The following is a 23,374-nucleotide window of genomic DNA, read 5'->3' on the forward strand; positions in this document are numbered from 1 at the left end:
ATATATCTGATAAGCAATTGATATCAAGAACATATAAAGTACTCCTGCAATTCAACAACAAAAACAACCTGATTAAACAATGGGCAAAGGACTTAAATAGATATTACTCCAAAGAAGATACACAAATGCCAACAAGCACAAGAAAAGGTGCTCAACATCACTAATCATTAGGAAAATGCAAATCAAAACCACAGTGAGATACCACTTCACATCCATCAGAATGCTGTTATGAAAACAAACAAACAAGCAAACAAAAACAAGAAAATTAAAACTGTTGGAGTGGATGTGACAACTGTTGGGATCTTTATACAGTGCTGGTAGGAATGTAAAAGGGGCAGGTATAGAAAATGGTATGGTGATTCTTCAAAAAATTACTTAGGATTACCATACGATCCAGCACTTCTGCTCCTGGGATTATACCCAAAAGAAGTTAAAGCAAGGCTCAAACAAATGTTTGTATAGTCATGTTCAAACCAGCATTATTCACAATAGCCAAAAGGTGTAAGCAACTCAAGTGTCAATTCACAGTTGAACAGATAAACAAAATGTGGCATACACATACAATAGAATATTATCCAGAGCCTTACAAAGGAAATTCTAACACAGGCTACAATATGGATGAACTTTGAAAACATTCTGCTAAGTAACACAAGCCAGTCACAAAAGGAGAGATACTGTGTGATTCCACTTATATGAGGTACCTGGAGTAGTCAAATTCATAACAACAGAAAATACAGTGGTGGTCGCCAGGGACCGGAGTGAGCGAGGGTATATAGGGAGCTAATATTTAATGGGTACAGAATTTCAGTTGGAGAAGATAAAGAGTTCTGGAGATGGATGATGGCTGCATAATAATGTGAATATACTTAAAGTCTGTATACTTAAAAATGGTTAAAATGATAAATTTTATATTATGTATATTTTACCACAATAAAAAATAATTCCTGCCAGGGCTTTGATATTGAGGATGTTTCCTTAATCTTATGTACTATACAATGTAAGTGTAGCTTTAAGCTCCTTTGTTCAACCAGACTGAACCCCTAAGGCCCTCCGGACTAAGACATAATTTATCAGCACTGTCCACTAGAAATAAAACATAAGCTGTATATGTAATTTTAAATTTTCTAGTAGTCACATTAAAAAAACAGAATTTCAATATTTTATTTAACTGAACATATAAAAAATATTATTTCAACATGTATCAATATAAAATTATTAGAATATTTAATATTCCTTTTTGTACTAAGTGTATCTCAATTTGGACAATTCACGTTTTCAGTTTTCAACAGACACATGAAACTAGTGGCTACCTTTATGGACTAGAACCTCTGCTGGTAGGGCAATGTGGTTTTCTGGAGGAAAGGATTTTATAGATAGGCAAAGGCTTGAGGATAAGGGGGCCAGGTTAGAAACTAGGAAGTTCTTTAAAGGGATTCATTTAACTCTGTAAGTTCTCCCTTAGACCACAGGAAAGCACATAGTTGTCATTTAACTTTACACACTTTTTCTGTTTTTAAATAGTTTCCTTTAATTCTAATCCAGTAGTTCGCAACCAGGGACATTTCCCCGTCCCCAGGAGGGCTGAGAATTGGTGGAAGAGTTTGATTTTCACAAAAATTGGGTGGACTATCAGATTTTAGCTCCCTAGGACCAGGGATGCTAAATGTCATACAGTGCATGGAACAATTCCATAAAAAATGATTTATTCTACTCTAGATACTAAAGGCTTACTACCCACTGGAAAATCTTTCAATAAAGTATGATATACCCAACAGCCTTGTGTGATGGAATCCTGAAGGATGGTGGACCTGCCAGACGTTTACACTTCTGCTGCCACACATACAGACTGTACAGCATTCTATCAAGAGGACTAAATCCAAAAATTCTTGAAAATAACCAGCAACAAGCCCCAACACAATTGAGGATGGCTAGGGTCAGTTGAGAAATAGCACTAGGTGAACAATTAGGAGGTAAGAAAAACATTTCCTTACTCCACACCCAATTTTCACTAAATTAGAGAAGGGTAACATTTGAGGAAATAAGAATGCAGATGTTCAAGGTGCATGTGAATCTTAAAACACTAAATTGGGTGTAGATATAAAGCAAGAACTGGAAATCGAAGGGGGAAAAGTATATGACAGACCAGTTCATTTTTTAGGTAATGCAACCTTTGACGAGAAAGAGAGAGAGGAAAAAAAGAGGCAGTTAAGTGGAAGCATTAAGGGAATATTCTACTTTCTGCTAGGAGGTGGTAAACAAGGCTTTCCTGACAGATGCCGATAGAGTCAACTCAAAAAGTCCTGTGCTTGCTTCAGCAGCACATACACTAAAATTGGAATGACAGAGAGAAGATTAGCATGGCCCCCATGCTAGAATGACATGCAAATTCATGAAGTATCCCATATTATTTTTCAGAAGGAGGATATTACAATCCTTTTTCTGAATAGGGTAATATACACTTAAATATCACATAAAAATTAAAGGAGGTAAATACATTAAAAAGAGAAGAAGAAGCCAACAGCTACTGCAATTTGGAAATGTACTCACAGCATAAATAGGGATAATTTCTGAAAACAAAAACAGAAAAGTGGTGGAGCAAGGTCTGAACTTGCAAAGGGAAATGGAAATAAGATGCATTCAGAAGAGAAAGGACTACTGTATTTGTGAAATTTTCTTTTGCATAAGCCTAATGATAACTAAACACACACACACAAATCAAAAACTGAGACACATAATTTAAAAGAAAGAGAAATAGAGGAAAAAAATACAGAATACCACCAAACTAAAACAACAGAGAGGAACACAAGGGAAAAGAAACAATGGAGACACAGAGATACTAGAAAACAAAGGATAAAATGCCTATAGGAAATCCTCATACATCAACAATCACCCTAAATGTAAATGAACTGAACTCACGAATAAAAGTCACAGAGTAGCAGATTGAATAAAAAACCCCAACCATATGTTGTCTTCAGGAGACACATTTCAGCTGCAAAGACAAAGATAGACTCAAAGTGAAAGGTTGGAAAATGATTCTCCAAGCAAATAGCATCCACAGAAGAGTGTGTGTGGTCATACTTAATATCTGACGAAATAGATTTCAAGATAACAAAGGTAGCAAGAGACAAAGGTGGACATTTTATAATGATAAAGGGGATATTACATTAAGAAGAGACAACACATCTCAATATATATGCACTCACACACGGAGTGCCAAAACATATAAAGCAACTACCTCGTACTAACAATTAAACAGAGAAAGAGATAAAATCACAATCATAGTAGGGACCTAAATATCCCATTGACAGCTATGGATAGATCATCCAAATAGAAAATCAACCTAAAAAATCAGCTTTAAATTACACGTTAGACCAAATGGACAAAATTGATATTTACAGAGCCTTTCATCCCAGAACACCAGATTATACATTCTTCTCTTGTGCACATGGAACATTCTCAAGGATAGAGCATATGTTGGGACACAAAATTAGCCTTAACAAATTTAAGAAGATTGAAATCATACTAAGTATATTCTATGACCACAATGTTTTGAAATTAGAAATCAACTGCAAAGAGGAAGTGGGAAAAACCACAAATATGTGATTAAACAATATGCTACTAAAAAATGATGGTCAAAAATGAAATAAAAGGAGAGGTCAAAGGATAAATAGAGACAAATTAGAATGCCAATAGGTCATATCAAAATTTTCAGATGCAGTGAAAGCAGTTAATAAGAGGGGAGTTTATATCATTTCAGGCCTATCTCAAGAAACAAGAAAGGTCCCAAGTAAACAACCTAACATTACATCTCAAAGAACTAGAAAAAGAACAAAAGCAGTCCAAAGTCAGCAGAAGCAAGAAAATAATAAAAATTAGAGAATTAAATGAAATAGAAAACAAAAAGAATATAAAAAATTAATGCAACAAAAGAGCTGGTTCTTTGAAAGATTAATAAAATTGACAAAGCTCTGGCTAGACTCACTAAGGAAAAAAGAGAAAAAGACTCAAATGAAATCAGAAATCAAAGAGAAGTTACCACAGACAGCAAACAAATACAAAGGAGCATACAAAAATACTATGAAAGACTATATGCCACCAATTTCAATAACTTAGAAAAAAATGGATAGGTTCCTAGAAATATATAACCTCCCTAGACTGAATCATGAAGAACTATAAAATCTAAATAGACCAATCAACAGTGAGGAAATTGAAACAATCATCAAAATTTCCCCCAAAAGTTAAAGTCCAGATGGCTTCACTGGTTAATTCTATCAAATATTCAAAGAATATAATACTTATCCTCCTCAAACTCTCTCAAAAAATTGAAGAGGCAATACTTAACACATTTTATGAGGCCAACATAACCCTGATAGCCTAAACTTGGCAAGATAACACACACACACACACACACACACACACACACACACACACACACACACACACAACTATAGCCCTAGCCAGTTTTTGCTCAGTGGTTAGGGTGTTGGTCTGCAGACTGAAGGGTCCTGCATTCGATTCTGACCAAGGGCACATACCTCAGTTGCAGGCTCAATCCCAGCCCTGGTGGGGTACGTGAGGGAGGCAAACAATCAATGTGTCTCTCTCACATTGATATTTCTCTCTCTCTCTCCCTCCCTTCCACTCTCTCTGAAAAGCAATAGAAAAAATATCTTCAGGTGAGGATTAAAAAAAGAAAAAAGAAAAGTATACACAAATAATCCAAAAATTTATATGGAACCACAAAAGACCTGGACTAGCTACAGCAATCTTGAGAAAGAAGAACAAAGTTGGAGGTATTATGCTATTTGATATCAAACTATACTACAAAGCTATAGTAATCAAAACACCATGGTACTGGCATAAAAACAGACATATAGATCAATGTAAAAGAATAGAAATACAGAAATAAACCCACACCTGTCTGATCAATTAATATTTGACAAAGGAGGCAAGAACAAACAATGTGGTAAAGATAGTCTACTCAATAAATGGTGTTGGGAAAATTGGACAGATACATGCCAAAAAGTGAAACTAGATCACCTTCTTGCACCATATAAAAGAATAAACTCAAAATGGATTAAAGGGTTAAATATAAGACTCAAAACCATAAAACTCCCAGAAGAAAACATAGAAAGTAAAATCTCAGACATTTCTCTTAGTAATATTTTTTCTGATATATCCCTTCAGGCAAGGGAAACAAAAAAGTAAACAAATGGGACTACATTTAAATAAAATGTTTTTGTAGCCCTGCCGGGTGTGGCTCAGCGGTTGGGCGTTGACCTGGGATCCAGGCGGTTGGGGTTCGATTCCCCGTCAGGGCACATGCCTGGGTTGCGGGCTCGATCAGTGACTCTCTCATCGTTGATGTTTCTGTCTCTCTCTTTCCCTCTCCTTTCCTCTCTCTGAAATCAATAAAGATATATTTTTTTAAAAAAATGTTTTTGTACATCAAAGGAAACCATCAACAAAATGAAAAGACAACCTACTGAATGGGAGAACAGATTTGCTAATGCTATATCTGATAAGGGGTTAATACCCCAAATTTAAAAGAACTCATACAACTCAACACTGAAAAATACAAACAATCCAATGAAGAAATGGGCAGAGAATGTGAATAGGCACTTCTCCAAAGAGGACATATAGATAGCCAATGGACATATGGAAAAATGCTCAATTTCACTAATCATCAGAGAAATACAAATTAAAACCACAATAAGATATGATCTTACACCTGTCAGAATGGCTATCATCAATAAGTCAACAAACAACAGTTGGTAAGAATGTGGAGAAAAGGAAACCCTCTTGCACTGCTATTGGGAATAAAAATTGGTGCAGCTACTATGGAAAACAGTATGGAGTTTCCTTAATAAATTATAAGTAGACTACCTTATAACCCAGTACTTCTACTCCTGGGTATATATCCAAAAACCCAAAACACTAATCCAAATGCACCCCAATGTTCACTGCAGCAATATTTACAATAACCGAGATATGGAAGCAACCCAAGTGCCCATCAATAGATGAGTAGATAAAGAGTTGTGGTACATATATACAATGGAATATTAACCATAAAAAGAATGCAATCTTACCACTCACAATAACATGGATGGAACTAGAGGGTATTATGCTAAGTAAAATAAGTTAGAGAAAGACAAATACCATATATTTCACTTACATGTGGAATCTAAAGAAAAATATATGAACAAACAAAACAGAAACAGACTCATAGATGCAGAGAACAGACTGATGGTTGCCAGATGGAAGGGGGATACGGGGGTTGGGTCAAAAAGGGGAAGGGATTAAAAAGTAGAAATTGGTAGTTACAAAGTAATCAAGGGGATATAAAGTACAGCATAGGGGATATAGTCAATATGTGTGGTGCCAGGTGGGTTTCCACTTTGTAAATTATATAATTGTCTAACAATTATTGTATACAGCTGAAACTAATATAAAACAATATTGAATGTCAACTATAATTTAAAAATAAAATACAAAAGATTTAAAAGAGAAATCAATTATAATATCTAGGAAAGCTTCAAATAATTGGAAATTAAAACAATAAGAACTGCCCTAGCCAGTTTGGCTCAGTGGTTAGAGTGTTGGCCTCTGGACTGAAGGGTCCTGGGTTTGAATCCAGCCAAGGGCATGTACCTCGGTTGCAGGCTCAATCCCCGGCCCTGGTTGGTGCAAGAGTGGGAGGCAACCAATCAATGTGTCTCTCTCACATCGATGCTTCTCTCTCTCTCCCCCCCACCCCCCACTCTCTCTGAAAAGCAATGGAAAAAATGTCCTTGGGTGAGGATCAAACAAACAAACAAACACCCCAATAAGAACAACAACATACTTCTAAATAAGCCAAAGGTCAAAGAAGAAGTTAAAGGGAAGTAACAAAACTAAATTTTAAACTATATGACAATAAAAATACAGCATATTAGATTTATAAGATTGTTCAGAGGAAACTGTATAACTTTAAATGCCTATATTAGAAAAAAGAGGAAGGTTTAAAATCAATGATTTCAGTTTTCACCTTATGAATCTAGAAGATGGAACAAATTTATTCTAAAGTAAGAAGAAAGGAACTAATAAAAATAAGAAACCAACGAAAAAGTAGAAAAAATAGAGACCATACAGACTAAAGTTTCCTATGAAAATGTTAATAAAATTGATAAATTCCTAACAAGAATGAGGAATGAAACAAACAAAAAAAAAGATGAAAAAAGAATGATGAAGGAAACCCCCAAAACCAAAGATGATCAATATTATGAATGGAAGATAGGATATTACTATAAATACCACAAGCATTAAAAGAATAAGAGGAGAGTATTATAAAAACTTTATGATAATAAATTCAACAACTTAGATAATTTGGACCAACTTAGATAAGTTGGACCAATTTCTTAAAAGGCATAACTTACCAAAATGACATAGAAAAGAAATATGAACAACACTATATTTATTAATAAAATTCACTTTATAATTAACAAGCTTCCCACAAAGAAAACTCCAAGTTTAGATATTTTATTACTATTTTTTGGTCAAGCATTTAAAGGATAAATAACAATCATATACAACCTTTTTCAAAATACAGAAGTGCAGGAACACTTCCCCAACACATTTTATAAGGCCAGCATAAAACCTGACAAAGATATTGCAAGAAATCTTTCATAAACATTACACAGAAATTCTTCACAAAATATTGGCAAATAAATCCCAGCAATTTATATATTTTTTTATAATATACACACACACACACAAAATGAAATCATTATAAAGTGAGAGTTATCCTTGGAAGGCAAGGTTGACTTAACATTTCACAACACAACCAGTGCAATTCCCCATACTGATCAAATAGTGGAATAAAACTGATAGGGGAAGGGCACACAATAAAAACAGAACCACAGTTGATTAATACCTATATTCACTGTACTAACTATAGATAAGAGATTTTTCTTACAGATTCTGGGAAACTGGAGGATGTGTTGTAAGGAGACAGAGTCTTAAAAATAAGTGGCCTCGAGGTCCATCACTCAGACAGAAGATACATTTTGAAAGCAGACCAAGAACAGGACATGCCTGAAGGGAAACAAATGTCTGAGGGCTAATCTTTACAAGGACAATGATAGAAAACAGACCCTGGGAACTCACGTAGCTTTAGATTTTTTCCCCACTCTCCAACCCTATATAACGGCTGGCTTGAGATGAGATGTCAGAGCGGTTTCTTTCATGGTATCATGCTTGCAGCTTTCAGATTGCTGGCCAGATGAGTAAAAACGCATCACAAAGATTCAACCTTGTTTCTATTTATTGACCAAGGTAGTGACAGGCAGCAGAACCTTTCTTCCATTTCAAAACCTATATGACAATATTCAATGAATGTTCATGAGAAGACTCTCAGCAAACTAGAAACTGAAGGAAACTTCCTCAGTCTGATAAAAGACATCTATCAAAAATCCCTAGCTAGCAGCATAGTTAATACTTCCCTCCAAAAGGGTAGAAGGCAAAGATACCTACTCATTACTGCTATTTCCTATTGCATTGGAAGTACTAGAAAGTTCCATAAAGTCAACATAAAAATAAAAGGCATATCAATTGGAAAAAATAGAGCCCAATTTACTTGGTTGAGTAAATTTAACCAAGTTCGCAGAAAACAAGGTCGATATATAAAAATCAATTGAATTTCTACATACATATAAAGTATCTTACAACTCAAAAAGAAGAATAACGAGATTAAAAATGGACAACATATTTGAACAGACACTCTACAAAAACCATATAGGAATGACTAATCAAGGGAAGTGCAGATTAAAATAATTCCATACTTACTACATTGTTAAAATTATAAAAATACTGAGTAGACAGGTTATGCAGTGACTGGGACTCATTCATGTATGTTGCTGGCATGTATGTAAAATGGTCAGGCCTTTTGTAAAACTGTTTGACAGCTTCATATGTAGATAAACATACACATACCCTTAGAACCATCAATTCTACTTTCAGGTATTTACTCAGGAGAAATGAAAAATGCCCATGAAAATATTGTTTTACTTATTGATTCTATCTTGTTTTACCATTTCAGCTTGAATTACCTTCCAGCCAGCATCTTTATTACTACCCCAAATTAGAACACCTTAATGTCCATCAATAGAATATAAACAAGTCATGGTATAACCTTACAGTGGAATACCACTCAGCAATAAAAAATGAACTACTGACATATGCAATGACATTGATGAAGCTCAATATTAAGTAAAAGGAACCAGAACCAAAAGTGCATGAACAGGCAAAACTAATTTTGATGTTAGAAATCAACATAGTGGTTGCTATGATGAGTGGAGATTGACTGCAAATCATTTGAAGGTATATGCAAGGGAGTGATAATGATGGATCATGGAGTAAGCTGAGCTTTACTAAAAGTGAGAACATTTTCTACTAAAAGTGAGGGATGGGATGTACTAGAGAAATGATGATAGGATAAACAGATTGGGGTACAGTCTTAGAATCGCTGAATTCAAGGTACTAGAAGTAGTGACATGGAAAGACAAGAGGTATAAATCAGATTGAGATTTCTGAAACTGATATTTTGGAGGGTAATTGCTGAAAGGCACTGAACGGGTGAAGTTCAAGAAAATCACAGGTCACCAGGTTGGATAGATGGTCTATGAAGATATTGAAATTACAAAGAAAGATCGCTGGAATAGTCACAGGGAGACAAAAAGTGCCAGGTGCTAAAACTTTCAAGGAATAACATAGAAGATCTATAGATGACAGTGATAAGGAGGGGTAATGGTGAGCAGCATAGCTGGATGGCATGTGCTTTAAAAGAGATGAGGGATTTAAAAGAGACAACAATGGTTAGAAGCGACAATGAAGAGCACTAAGACTCCTTGTACCTCATCCCTTTGTTATCTATCAAATATCTACTAGTCTCTTCACACTCTCCACAATTTCACCTTCTACCTCCTTCTCACATTCTTTATCAGAGAGAAACAGAGAAGTTGTAAGCAGAGAATTTTTCACATGCCAAAAAACAAAAAATTCCTTGCATCCATATTTACCTCAATTTGAGGTTCAAAGAACAGTTTCTAACACAATTACATGTCTTCAACTGCTTTAAGTCTTAATTTTTTTGAGGGGGTAAACATTTTCTGTTTACTTTCTCCTAAATACATGTGGGTAAGTATTTACATAATTGACTTCTGTATTTTGGACAGGGGATATGATCAGGATTCTAGAAACTGATTTAGAAAGTTTGGGGGAAGGCTGTCAGCAAAGGAAAGTTCATCACTACACATAAGATGACCTGTGAAAATGGAATAACAACAGTAATCATTATTACAAGTGCTCACTATGGCCAGGCATTGTATATAAGTGTTATATATATATTACCTTGTTTTTCCCCACACAGTTCTCTGAGTAAAAGATGAAAAAACTGAGTCTTAGAGAGGGAAGTAATTTTGTCCAGGTCACACAGTCACTAAGTGCAAGCACTGGGAGTCTAAACTAGGTAGTGTGACACTGCCAGGTTTTTAACCACTATCTGTACAGTACGTTACAGCCTTCTTGAAATTTTCCTCTTCTTTTCCAAAGTACTTCTATCCCCAGCATCCACACATAATAAAATTTGTCTTCCCATGGAACTCTATTATTATAAATAATAATTTAGTGAGATAATATTTATCTCACTAAATTGTAATTATCTATTTACTTTTCTGTATTGCTTATTAGATTCTAAGTATCCTAAGAAGGACAGTGTCTGTGTCAGCACATAGCATAGTGCTTGGATCATAGCAGGCACTCCACAGAATTGCTAAATGAAAGAATTACTTGCATTTTTACTGTCTCCTCCCTCATCAGACTCTAAGTTCATTGAGTGCAGGGACTTTTAATTTGTGGAATTCCTGAGCAGAACTCAAAGGCTTGCCTCTGGTAGATGCTTAATAAACAACAGTTGAATGGATTCTCGACCATATGTCAACTTTGAATAGATTAGAGCACTTTTAAAAGCAGTTTTCTATTATTTTGATTTAATAATAATTAATCTTCTGGGAATATAACAATAAGTAAAACAGATATGTCTATTTAACTGTTTATAATCTAGTGAGGCAAGCAAAAAAAACCAAGTAAACAAAGAATTACTAATTGTCATAAGTGCTTTGAAGAAACTCTAGTCTGAGATAGGAAACCAAGGGAACTGATATTAAATAAGGTAAACAGGGAATATTACTCTGGGGAACTGCTCTAGGCAGAAGAAATAGCACGCAAAAAAAAAAAAAATTAGAGTGTTTGAGAAATTGAGAAAATACCACCAGTTCAACAAAGTTTGCCAACAAGGAATGATGGCTTTCCAAAGCTAAGAGGTAATATGTTTCTTGATATAATCAGAATGACCATCACTAGTATTTAATATTGTTCCATAGTGGTCCTGTTCTCTGGGCTAAAATGTAGACAGATAGTAATAATAATTTCACACAGTACTTTCCAGGACCATAAGAAATAAAGCCTTTGCTAGACTGAATCAGATTAAGCCAGGGACGGAATGTGACCAACAAACAACAGCTTCCACTCCTAAACTCAATGACAGGCTCAATAATAAAAGTTTTAATAAGCAATTAATTGTAGTGATAATTAATATAGCTCTTTGCTTATTCACTTAATGACTAATTACTGATTTTCTTTTATGCTGTTATGTGCCAGACACTATGGTAAGTGCTGTGGGAATAGAAGGGTCTGATGACAAAAATGAGATAGTTTCTCTGCAATTATAGAAATCAGAGTTGTAAGAGTATTTTGTTGCTTCCCATTAACCCTGGAATTAGACTTTTTCCTGGAAGAAACATGGTCTGCCTTAGCAACTTAAAATTTTTTAAAATTTATTTTTGATAAAAATTGTTTATACTTAAGGTGTTCAAAATGGTTTCGATATCTGTATACACTGTGAAATGAGTACCACAATCAAACTAATTAACATATCCATCACCTCCCATAGTTACTATTTTGTGTGTGTGTGTGTGATGAGAATATTTGGGCTCTACTCTTTTAGCAAATTTCCAGTGTATAATACGTTATTATTAACTATAGTCACCATGCTGTACATTCTATTCTCCAGTATATTAAACCCAGTAAAAGTTCAGTAAATAAATATTTTAAAAGGTAAATGAGAACTTACATATATACTAAATTTCTTTAATTTTCCTTTAATATATTATGAATAATATACTCACACATATGTAAACCTACTGATATCCAAATTTATTTTAATCTATTTGTATTTATTAGCTTATACCATATCTCCACTTATGGAGGTTTGACAAATATGACTTATTGCTTAAAGTATAATTCCTTTTTATTTATTCTAAGGGTACATTTTTTTCCTGCTTTATGGGTAACTCCAAACTCTGTCATTCTCACTGATAATGATGCTATCTCCTACTTCATGTTCACCAAATAATTCATTCGATGATTCTCTAGGTAATTTTATCCTGCCTTTAGGATATTTAAAGGAATCTTTTTTAGTATAGATTTTAGAGATTCTTCCCAAGTGCTTGCCCCTCATCTGTTATTTGGTAGTGTTTCCTCTTCTCTTTATTTGGGCAATTTTCCCTATTCTGACCTTTTCTCTCTTATTCTGTCAGTTAGTTACACAGAAATTTTGCCTGATCACCTGAATATGCTTACATCATATTGTTTTAAAAGTATCTGAAGGCTCATTTTGGGATTTTACTCCTTAAAATTTATTTCAATTTCTTTTCTTCATGAAGTTACATTTAATCTATTGTTATTTATAAAGTTTAATGGTAAAATAAAATAATTTTTTTCCTGATTTGTTTAATCATTGGTAATCAACTATGCCTGTTGAAGGAATAAATGCCTGTTCATTTATTTACCAAAAGATAGTTCTAAAATTGAAAATTAAAAACAGTGTGGGAAATAAGTTAATTTCTTTTATGTGTGTGTGTATATCTTAAAATTACTTGTTCTACAAAGCAGCATATTAGAAAGTTACTTGAGCCCGGCCGGGCGTGGCTCAGCGGTTGAGCGTCGACCTAGGATCCAGGCGATCGGGATTCGATTCCCGGCCAGGGCACATGCCCGGGTTGCGGGCTCCATCCCCAGTTGGGAGCGTGCAGGAGGCAGCTGATCAATGACTCTCCCATCATTGATGTTTCCATCTCTCTCTCTCTCTCTCTCTCTCTCTCTCTCTCTCTCTCTCTCTCTCTCTCTCTCCTTCTCTCTCTGAAATCAATAAAGACATATAAAAAATAAATAAATAAATAGAAAGTTACTTGAGGATGTGCTCCAGCAAACTAATGGTATAGGACAAAATGAAAAAAGGAATGCTATGGGAGGCAAGAAACTGTGGCTCCAACTCCTAAGAGCATTAAAGGGAAGTCCCAGGATGCCAAAGTGCATTAGACCTAAATGGTAACCAGTACCTGTTGATGATGGGAAGAGGTCTTAAAGGGAAACAAAACACTCCATTGTATAGACAGAGCAAGAGAATGGAGAACTTGAGAATGTGGTAAAAACATACAAGAAAATTACTGGTAAATAGAAACCAAAAAACAAGTAAAAAATAAAATAAAAATGAGTGTGCTTTTCAGCAATTAATGGAAATAAACAAAGCACTTGGTGCTATGAACATTTTCCTCTGAGTGCTACTAAGGATAACACTGACAATGTCAAAGTATAACTAACAAATAATAGAAGGAAAATGTCTCTAGGAAAAAAATACTTTAAAAAACAACAAATGAACCAATTTGTGACCATAATCTAAGTTGGTAGTATAAACTTAGATGACATAAAGCATAAGTGGATAGATAAAGAGTAAGGCCAAAAAGACCATAATAATATATATTTTAAAATTCATTAGTGTATAAATAATTTGACTCCCTTTATAAAAGGTGAAATATAGAGACAAATGATTAATGTTTAAAAAAGAAATTTTTATATCTTTACATAGGATTGTAGGATAATAGAAAAATAATACATAATGAAATTGTATTGGAAAATGTTCTGCCTTTTAGAATTTTAACCCAAAATTTCCCTTTTATATTTCCTACATCAAAAATCACATAAGTGTTTGATGAGAGAAGACAGGTAGGGAGTTTAAAGATCAAATCCACGTATAAAGCCTGCTATTTCACAGAGCAAGTCAATTATTAGAAAACACAATGGACAAATATTAATTTACTAATCAACAAAATAAATAAGCTTAATAGAAAAGAAGCAATATGTGAAAGACACCATGATAATTATTTTTACATGTGTTCTTGGCTATTCCTCTCTAATATTACCATTTTTGTTCTACATAACACTCCCTTGAAATAGATGGTATTAATTCAAATCATAAATGGGAAACTGAGACTCAAAGAGATTTAATAACTTGCTCTAACTCACGAAGCTCGGACTTTAACCTAGATCTCTGACACCAAAGCTCACGACACCCTTTCAACATATGATTATTCACCTTTATTGAACAATTATAATGTGCTTTTTATAGGCTTCAGAAACTAAAAAGTAGGAGAAAAACAGAAGCACACAAATACAAAACAAAAACAAGATTTATTAAATAATTTCAAGTACACCAGACAATGAAAGAGTTAATCTACAAAGAAGCATATGCCAGAAAAAAAAATTATAGGCAAACAATTTTGTATTCCCCAAATGGGACTTGCAACACATACCTAATGAAGTAGTTAATAAACTCTAGGGCTTTTCTGCCATTTGTGTATTGTAGGAATATGGATAAAGGAGCAAAAACAACAACAAAAAATGGCATAACTATGCTGTTTTAAAAAAACCTAGTAATTCAAACAAATCTTGAAAAATGTTAAGCAGTGATTGGATGGTTTACATTTTTACTTTACTTTCTAGCTTATACTAGAAAACATTTTTATGGCAGTCATTTATAAAATTCTTTTATTATATTTCCACCATTATCATATTTCCCCCCATTTTTCTGACTGGATGAATGAGGATACCCCATTCAGAAAAAGTATATAGAAATGAATAATAAAATCAATTTATATTCTGTTAGAGACTAAATACTAACTGGTAATCTTTTAATTTATCATGAAATGATACAAAAATAAAGAAGATAATACATTTTATAGGCATTTTAAGAAGTGTACATGACACTAATTAGAAGTTCTATGACAAAAAAAGATGATTATGGTCACAGTCAGTAACTAGATACTGCACCACCGTGTTTGTACTTTAAGCAGAAAAACAATTATGAAATGTACAAAGCCACACAAATCTTGGTCAATGTTTTACAGATAAAGCATTGTCATGACTTAGGTTCATAAAATGCTACAAAGTAGAGGAACTATTAATTTTTAATGACTTTGAATTTCTACACTGTGAATACAATACACTTACTTACTTTTTTCTCCGGTTTGACTCCACAGAATATTTACGTGCTCGATTTCGACATATTTTTTGTTGCTGCAATAATATTTGGCGCTCTTCTTCTAAATTTTTCTCTAGATGGATTTTCATATCTCTAATGATAGCATAAAGTTAAGGACAATGTCTTTAGTGGATGAGTGTCAGTGCTATATGTTAAGTACAATTGACATAATGATTTTTTGTGTAACAATTAGTATGTGTACACATTAGTGTTAGTATATGACCAGTAGATGTTTGATGTAAAAAAATTCTGAGTTGGTATTAGAATTGAAGATATATCTCATTTTCCCTGGGGGAAAAAATTACTTTTAGACATCATGAGCTCAGATAAGGAGACTGCACATCATTTATTAATTACACAGATATTTGAGTATTGATGAACAAGTTACTATCTTAAGCATATATATATGTATGCATATAGGAAAATGAAGGTTATATTTCTCTAATAGACAATAGATGAACTATACTTTTCAGTAGATTTTAGGATTCTTTCAGTATTAATGTTATAAAAACTTCATTATATATTTAAAAATAATCATGTTTATTTGAACTTTTGGCTGTTTAACACTTTGCTAATGGGAGCTTATTCATTTTCCATTATATTGCTATTTAACCATCTTTATACCATTGACCATAATTTATTTTATCCTCATTTTATTATATAGTTTTATCACATCAACACAAACACACGCGCACACGCACATACACATATTAAAGTTTCTTTTGAAGGATTTATAAAAATGAGACAAAAGGGAAGAAAATCTTGTTCTTTCCTAGCACAGAAACAACTGACGTTTTGCCCTGTTCTTCTCTAATATAGTACTTTTTTAGAAGGAGTCAGACTTCAACAAGACGGCTAGCTGCTAAGTCACAAACAGCACGGTCGTGGAGGAAAGTGCTAGTTCCTTTCAGGGCACGTGAGAGCAAGGGGCGAAGCTGCCTGGCTCAGGTGAAGCCAGCCAGTTCTGTCCTCTGTTCAACAAGCTTGAGATCTCATTACAAGACCACAAAGAAAATCACAAATGTAATGTTTGTAATGTTCTGACAATTTATATGTTCTTAAATTTAGATCAAACGACTCTCTCCACATATACATGTATTAATAAATGTTTATATATAAATATAAAAATGTGTATTAAATACACAACTTTTGCCCCCTGAATTATAAAGAATGCTGCTGCCTTTGCATCATTTCAAAGTATGCTCTTCAAGTTTAGAAAAAATTAGATGGTCGGTTAAATTTTTGTTTTTCCCACAAGCTGTAACGTATAGGTAAGATATTTCCCTAAGAATCACTGATAAATAACTGTTTAAAGGAAGGTAATTTTTATATAGTTAACATTAAAAAACCAACCAAGAATACTATGGATTGTAGAATTAAGTAGCACATAATGGTAATTTAAAAACAGTCTAACCTACTCTACCTCACCCTCGTCTTTCCCTGTCCCAATTTAGTCTTTCTCCAATTGGAGCTCATTTAGTGTAACAAACAACTATGTATCATGCAACCTATATTGCTGCCGAATTTATCAGAGCTATCCTGATTCTTTTTCTTCTCCGTAACCCCTTCCACAGCCTTGGCTCAGGCATTCCAAATCTCTTACCTGGACTCACTTAGCAGTTTTCTAATGTGATTTATCATGCCATTCTCTCTCTTCTAAATGTGTCATCCTCCTTTTGAAACTCCATAAAGCCAGCTAATTGCAAATATGATTGATTTTCTCATTCTTTGTTGTTCTCCAAAAGCTCTTATCATCTTTATGACAAATTCCAAATTTCTTGGAATATAAAGCTTTCTATAATTTTCAACATTATTTCTCAACATTTCCCTGCATGAATCCTTTTTGCCTAGTCACACAAGGATACATATTAACAGAACATGCTGTGATTTATCATGCCATTCTCTCTTGACACACGCTTGGCTAACTCTGCTCATCCTTTCAGGGTGCAAAGAACCAAGGATGGTGGTGAGAGAATATGTGCAGGTAATTTAGACTAGGGTATAAATTGGGCAGGGAAGAAAGAGAGATAAAGTGGGTGCTAGAATAAAAGTGGAAGGGAAAAAGACTGGGGAGACTTATGAGAAAAAAAGAGGCATAAATGTGAAGGGGAAATGAAACAATTCACTTTGGCTAATTTTAATTAGGAGAACTTTATGAAGTTTTGTTTTTTTATAGCATTTAGAGTCAAGAAATTTTGACTCAAATAGAAAACTGGATGTCTCTCAGTACTGACTTCATATTTGAAAATCACATGTAGAAATTTTGCCAGGTTACTTGATTTTTTTCTCATTTAGTCATTCATTCCAATAAATTTGAGCATTACAGACAGGCACAATGAAAATCCAAATTAATATTTATAAATGGTGCTTAAGTGTTTCTTCAACTAGTAACATGATATTCTTGATTTAGTGTCATAGTCTTTATCATATTAAAAAAGAATTTCTTTATTTCAATTTAAATATATACATGCTATGTATCTTATATATACTAGCAAAAATATATTTGTAGATACATATTTATATATGTATATATACACACATACTAGCAAAAGTTGTTGGGTTTTATCAAAGGCTCTTGGGCATATCTATTAAAACGATCATTTACAGCTTTTAAAATTTTAACCATATGTTTAGTATTTAAGTATATATTTTTAGTGATATATGTCTTTATAGGAAGCCATCATTACAACTCTGGAATTAAGCCTTTTTGGTTTTGTTCATTTAAGGCACTGCTGAATTTCTTTGATGTCTGTGTCAACACTCGTGCCCCATAAAATTAAAAGAATTCAGCCTACCATTTCATTAATGGCAATGATGGAAACAGACACTTTGTCAATGGGCCATTTACAATGCTTTCCTACTTTCTAACTTAGAGATAACTCAGGGTCAGTGTAACAGGAGTTTAGTGTTCAAGAAAATACAGTGTCAAGGGGACAGGATCAAACCCCTACTGAAAACAGCGCTGCTTATTTCAGAGCACACCTTCGAGAGGGCCGGTTTTGGGGTGCAGCCACGGCAAAGGCCAAAGGGAGCACGGTTAAAAATGAATGGGTAAGAGGAGCCAGGGGGTGCAGTTGCACACCAGCATTTTCAGAATTTAGCCACAGAAAGACAGTCACGACAGAGGGGTGGAAGCTGGAGGACAGCATCGGAGGAGGGCTCTTTTAATAAGCACGAAGCTCTGTACACATGCCTTCCTCGCTAGCTTTTTATCCCTAATACCTAGAACGGAGTCTGCCAGCGAGCAGGCCCTGAATTAAACTTGCTTGTCAGCGTGCTGTTAAAACTGCAGCGCCCCAGAAGGAGTGGGAGGCCACGTGGGCAAAACAGGGTTAACCTGGAGGGAGGAGGCGAGACGCCGGTTCCCCGCCGACCAAGTCCTCTGCGAATACCACGGTGAATGCTAATCATCACCATATTCTCTAAGGAATACACACGGTGTACTTATTTTGAAAACAAAACTCTCAGCTCTTTCCATTTTCTACAATGCCACCCACAGCTACGTCAAAGGCGGGCTCCCCGGTTCCTCCGGACGGTCCGGGCTCCTCCGGCGGGTCGCGTCCCGGGCCCCGCTCGTCGCGTCCCCTCCGCCGGCTCCCTGACAACGGGCGGCGCTCAGGGGCGCAGAGCACCCCACGGTCCCGGCTTCGGCGGCTCCGGGGAATGAACCCGCGGCGAGTCAGGCGCACTGTTAACACGGACTCTCTCTTCGATTTAGCAGAAACCCTTTACCTGTTTGTGGAATTCTCACCGCCGAGCAGCGCGGTTAATCGGGAGGACGGTCATGGGAAGTAAAGGGCGTACGGCCTAACCCTAGCAGGCAAGAAACCGACCTCCACAGCACACGCGGTTTACGTTTTTTAAAACTCGCCAACATTGGACACCGAAGCTGAAGAGCCGGGTGGGGTCACCAGGTGGCGGGGGAGCGGCCACTAGGGAGCGGTGTCATTTCAGGTCTACGGGGGGAGCACCGGCGGCTCTAAGGCAAAAGTCCGCCCTAAGACCCCGGCCCGTTCCGTTGCCTAGCAGCGGAGGGAAGGGGGAGCTAAGGCGAAAAGCCAGGGGCCCCGCCGCCAACGCGCTCCCGCGGCGGCCACGGCCGGGAGGAAGGATACAGGTAAGCGCCAGCTCGGTGACGCCCGCCGCCCAGCCGAAGGTCGAGGGGGGCTCTGTCGCGCGTGTCCGAGGATTCAGTGCCCAGTCCCGCGACCGCGCTCCGGGCTCCGGGCCTCCCGGTCAGCATCCTTCACCTCAGCGCCGCCACCGGGCTCGCCCCTAGCGCCTCCTTCATGGCAGCTCCCGCTCCATCTTCCTCCTCCTCGGCCCCTCCCGGCACTCGGTCTCTCAGGCCACGAGTCACAGACGCGGAAGGGTTGCCCGCGGAAGCTCCGGTTCGCTCTCTGCGGCGCTGGTGGCTGTGGTGGCGACGGCAGCTGCGGCCGCGAACTTTCCCGACCTCGCCGCCGCCGCCATCTTGACAACCAACCGACGCCGCGTCCTTCGCGACGGAAACCAGGGGGCGGGGCTGCGCGGGGCGGGGCCGGAGCCCGAGACAGCCAATAGGAGGCCCTGGCTGCCCGCGCCCGGTGCCCCGCTGGCGGCGGGTGGGAACCCGGCATCTCCAGGGACCAAAGTTTTCCCGCGAGTGGAGGATTTGATTGCGCGTGAGACCGGGCTCAGCTCTGCCGTCCTTTTCGTGAAGGCGTTTTCGTGGGGTGTTGAGAGTGATGGAAGACAGTGAGATGAAGACCCCCCGGTGCCGCCGCCGCGGCGATCCTGAAAGGATTTCCTCGGGGATAATGCAGGGTAGAGCTCGTTCAACCACCGAATCCTGCTGTGGGGTTCGGGCCGAGCCTTTCTGGGGCATCACTATCCCCAAACACCAGTTCTTTTAAAAAGCTTCTGAAGTGGGAATTTCCGTTCTCTGCATTCTCTCGCCTACTCCCCATCGTCTGCCCTTCCGTCTTCCCGCCGTCTCCCCAGCGAACAGGCTCGCGCTTCGGGGCTCCCGATGGCGCCCGCCCTGCTGCCCGCTTCTGCCAATAGACCGTCGCAGCGTCGGCGGCCTGGAAGGAAGCCCACATGCAACCTAGGAATCTCCTGGGAAGATCCTCCGAAAGAGGTCATACTGAGATTGTTTCGGGAGGGATGGAAAATTGAGTGGATTTTCGAGGCCTCAGTTTAACGGCTATACAAGTGAAAATCTGAAGAGAGGAAAAAAAAAAAGCCGAAACTGTCTGCTGGAACCCATTATAAAGGTACAGGTACATCCTGACAGTATGTCAGCCAGGTTTTATTTTGGTGGAAAAATTCCCCGATTGGAAGCAGAAGGTAGAAACCAAATAAAGATCACTCATCCATCCTTCAAATGTTCCTGCCTTTGTGAATCCATTTGTTCATTTTTAGAGTTGAAATTATGATAAAATTTTCCAATGGAAACTACTTAAAACTGAGTTTTTGCAAAGTTGGATGCATTGACTCAAATTGAAATGTGCTCTGGTTGCTGAGATTTTCAAGTGCCACAACAAATCCAATTTCTTTAAAAATAAAAAAAATATATATGTTTTTTATTGATTTTAGAGAGCGAGGAAGGGAGAGGGAGAGAGAAATCCATGTGAGTGAGAAACACAGATCTGGGAATACAGCCAGCGGCCTTTTGGAGCACGGGACCAACCGAGCCACACCGGCCAGGGCCAAATCCGGTTTTGATTTAGAACACAAAACACAGCAGCCCCCTTCAGGACAACGCTAAGAGGATATAATGTATACTTTTGGCAGAGAAAGACTAAATGTGTACACTTGGACCATTAGCTATCTTGGCAAGTTTCTAACTGGCTTAGCCACAGGCATTGACCTTGATTCTATCCCCATTGCTGTTATCCCAAGTTTGCGTCTAGAGCAATGGAGAGAAAGAGAGAGAAAGAGAGAGACAGAGCATGATGTGGGGCAGGGCACAGTGGAAATAAAAGGGAGAAACCTGTGGTTGCTGTTTGGAGCATTTAGGCATTTTAGCCTTCCTGAAAGTCTAGCTTTTGCTAATTATTAATTTAGTATCTCATAACTCCTTGTCACCTTACTGCTTTGGTGCATGGTATATTAGCATTAGAAGCATGACTTGGTTGCCTGCAAATATTTGCTTATATAAACATTCTTCATTCATATGTTGCTTTACTATAACCAAGAAGAAAATAAATTTTAAACACAATGTTGCCAGCTTTTTAAAAATAAATCACAGGAACTAATTTTTTTTTTTGGTTATTGTTTTCTTCAAAACATTAAGCTGGTTTTCCACATTTTATTTAAGTTATATAGTCTTAAATTCCAAAAAAAAAAAAAGTCTGTAAGATTAGATAGTTGGATAATAGAAAGACAATTTGAATTATTTATAAACTTTACCTCTTGATAGGAAAGGCAAATATGATTGAAGCAATAAAAAAGAATATACTAAAATCTTTGTTTTGTCGGAAGAAACAGTCATATTAAATATAATGTTTAATTCTTTCACACTCCAAAACCACAAAATAATCGATTTTTTTTTACATTAAGGAAATACACATTTTGAGCATGTGCCAAGCACTTTTTAGGTGCTGAGGATTCAGTGGTGAACAAAACTTTCAAGTCTCTATGCTTATGAATCTTGTATTTATATTTTCTTCCCACCAGAATATATCATGTAGTGAAAAGTACTACCAAGAAAAATGGAGTGTTAGGGGGATACAGACTGATGTCAGTTCTGTTTTAGGTAGTGTGCTCAGGGGAGTCCCCTGAGAAAGGGAAATTAGGACAAAGGTCTGAATGAAGAAGTGCATGGGGCACGTACTTCAGATTCAGTGGGGACTTACACAGTACGCAAGAAATTAATACAAAATCCACTTTCCAATGGAGGGAATGCCCACTGGAGAATTGTGAGTAGGAGACTAAAAAGAATCACTGTAGCGGTTGTGGGGAAATTTAAACTATAATTGACAAGACTAGATACAATGAGGCTGGTTTGAATGGTGTTATAGCTGGTTGGGTGAGAGATTATGGAGACTTGGTCTATAGTGGTAGTAATGGGAGTGGCAAGAAGTAAGCAAAATTTTAATCTTGAGCCAATAAGACATGTTGATGAGTGGTTGTGGCGATTGGGAGGAGAGGCAAATGTGGCTCAGATGTGGAACTGGAACAACTAGATAAAGGGTATTGCCGTACACTAACACAGGGAGGGAAAGGCCGAGGGTGGAAGAAGGAATAGCACTTAGGCTTCGAAGACGTGAACTCTGAGATTCCTATTAGACACCCAACTTTATCAACATGGTCTCATCAATTGTTAAATATGTTCTGTTTACAAAAGAAACTAATAATAGCCACCTTATGGCTACAATGCATATTCCATAACTTATCTAATTCGAATACTGCTATAACCCTGTGAATTATATGGTAAGGCTGCCTGTGATGAACAAATATTGAGGTTTCACTTTCATCCTGGCTGAGGCTATTTTTCCATCTTCTACTGAAGTTTTTCTTTTTTTTTTCCTCAAGTAAGAATTTCCTGAATTTGTCTTTGGGCAAGCTGTGAAAGAACAAAGAATTTTAATGTCTGGCTGATTAAAAATTGCTAAAGTTCTGCCATCTTCATTTCAGTTTCATAAGACTTCAATTAGAAATTTATGATTAAAGATATATACTCATCCACTCCTAATATAGTTTTCAAAGGTTATTGCTATTTGTCAGCATGTTATAATTGTAGTGTAGATCAAGTGAAATAATAATGATGCCACCTAACATCTGAGTGCTTGTTTTCCATGTACTGTGCTAAGTGCTTACATATATTAAATCATTGAATCCACACAACCATCCCCATTCTATAAAGGAAATAATTAAGCTACAGTGATAGAAGTAACTTTGCCCAAGTTTCCAGGGCAAGGGATTGGGGAATCAAGATTCAAACCCAGGCAGTCTAGTCCCAGAGATAAGAGATAA

The 23,374-nt window shown here is 36.8% G+C and overlaps 1 protein-coding gene across 2 annotated transcripts in view; it reads right to left on the reverse strand.

The window, feature by feature from the left end:
- The window catches only part of CEP126 (centrosomal protein 126), a 64,397-nt gene extending 44,478 nt beyond the window's left edge, over positions 1-19,919 (reverse strand). For both annotated transcript variants that reach the window (XR_013999965.1, XM_081152932.1), the window contains exons 1-2: positions 19,528-19,919; positions 15,386-15,505 (exon numbers count right to left, since the gene is read on the reverse strand). Coding sequence is in view for 1 of the 2 variants with exons in the window: in XM_081152932.1 (XP_081009058.1) it covers positions 15,386-15,505; positions 19,528-19,655 (248 nt within the window). In the remaining variant the exon portion in view is untranslated. The remainder of the gene's footprint in view (positions 1-15,385; positions 15,506-19,527) is intronic.
- Positions 19,920-23,374: the final 3,455 nt, after the last annotated feature.

Source organism: Miniopterus schreibersii, assembly GCF_964146895.1.
Source record: "Miniopterus schreibersii genome assembly, chromosome: 12".
NCBI lineage: Eukaryota > Metazoa > Chordata > Mammalia > Chiroptera > Miniopteridae > Miniopterus > Miniopterus schreibersii.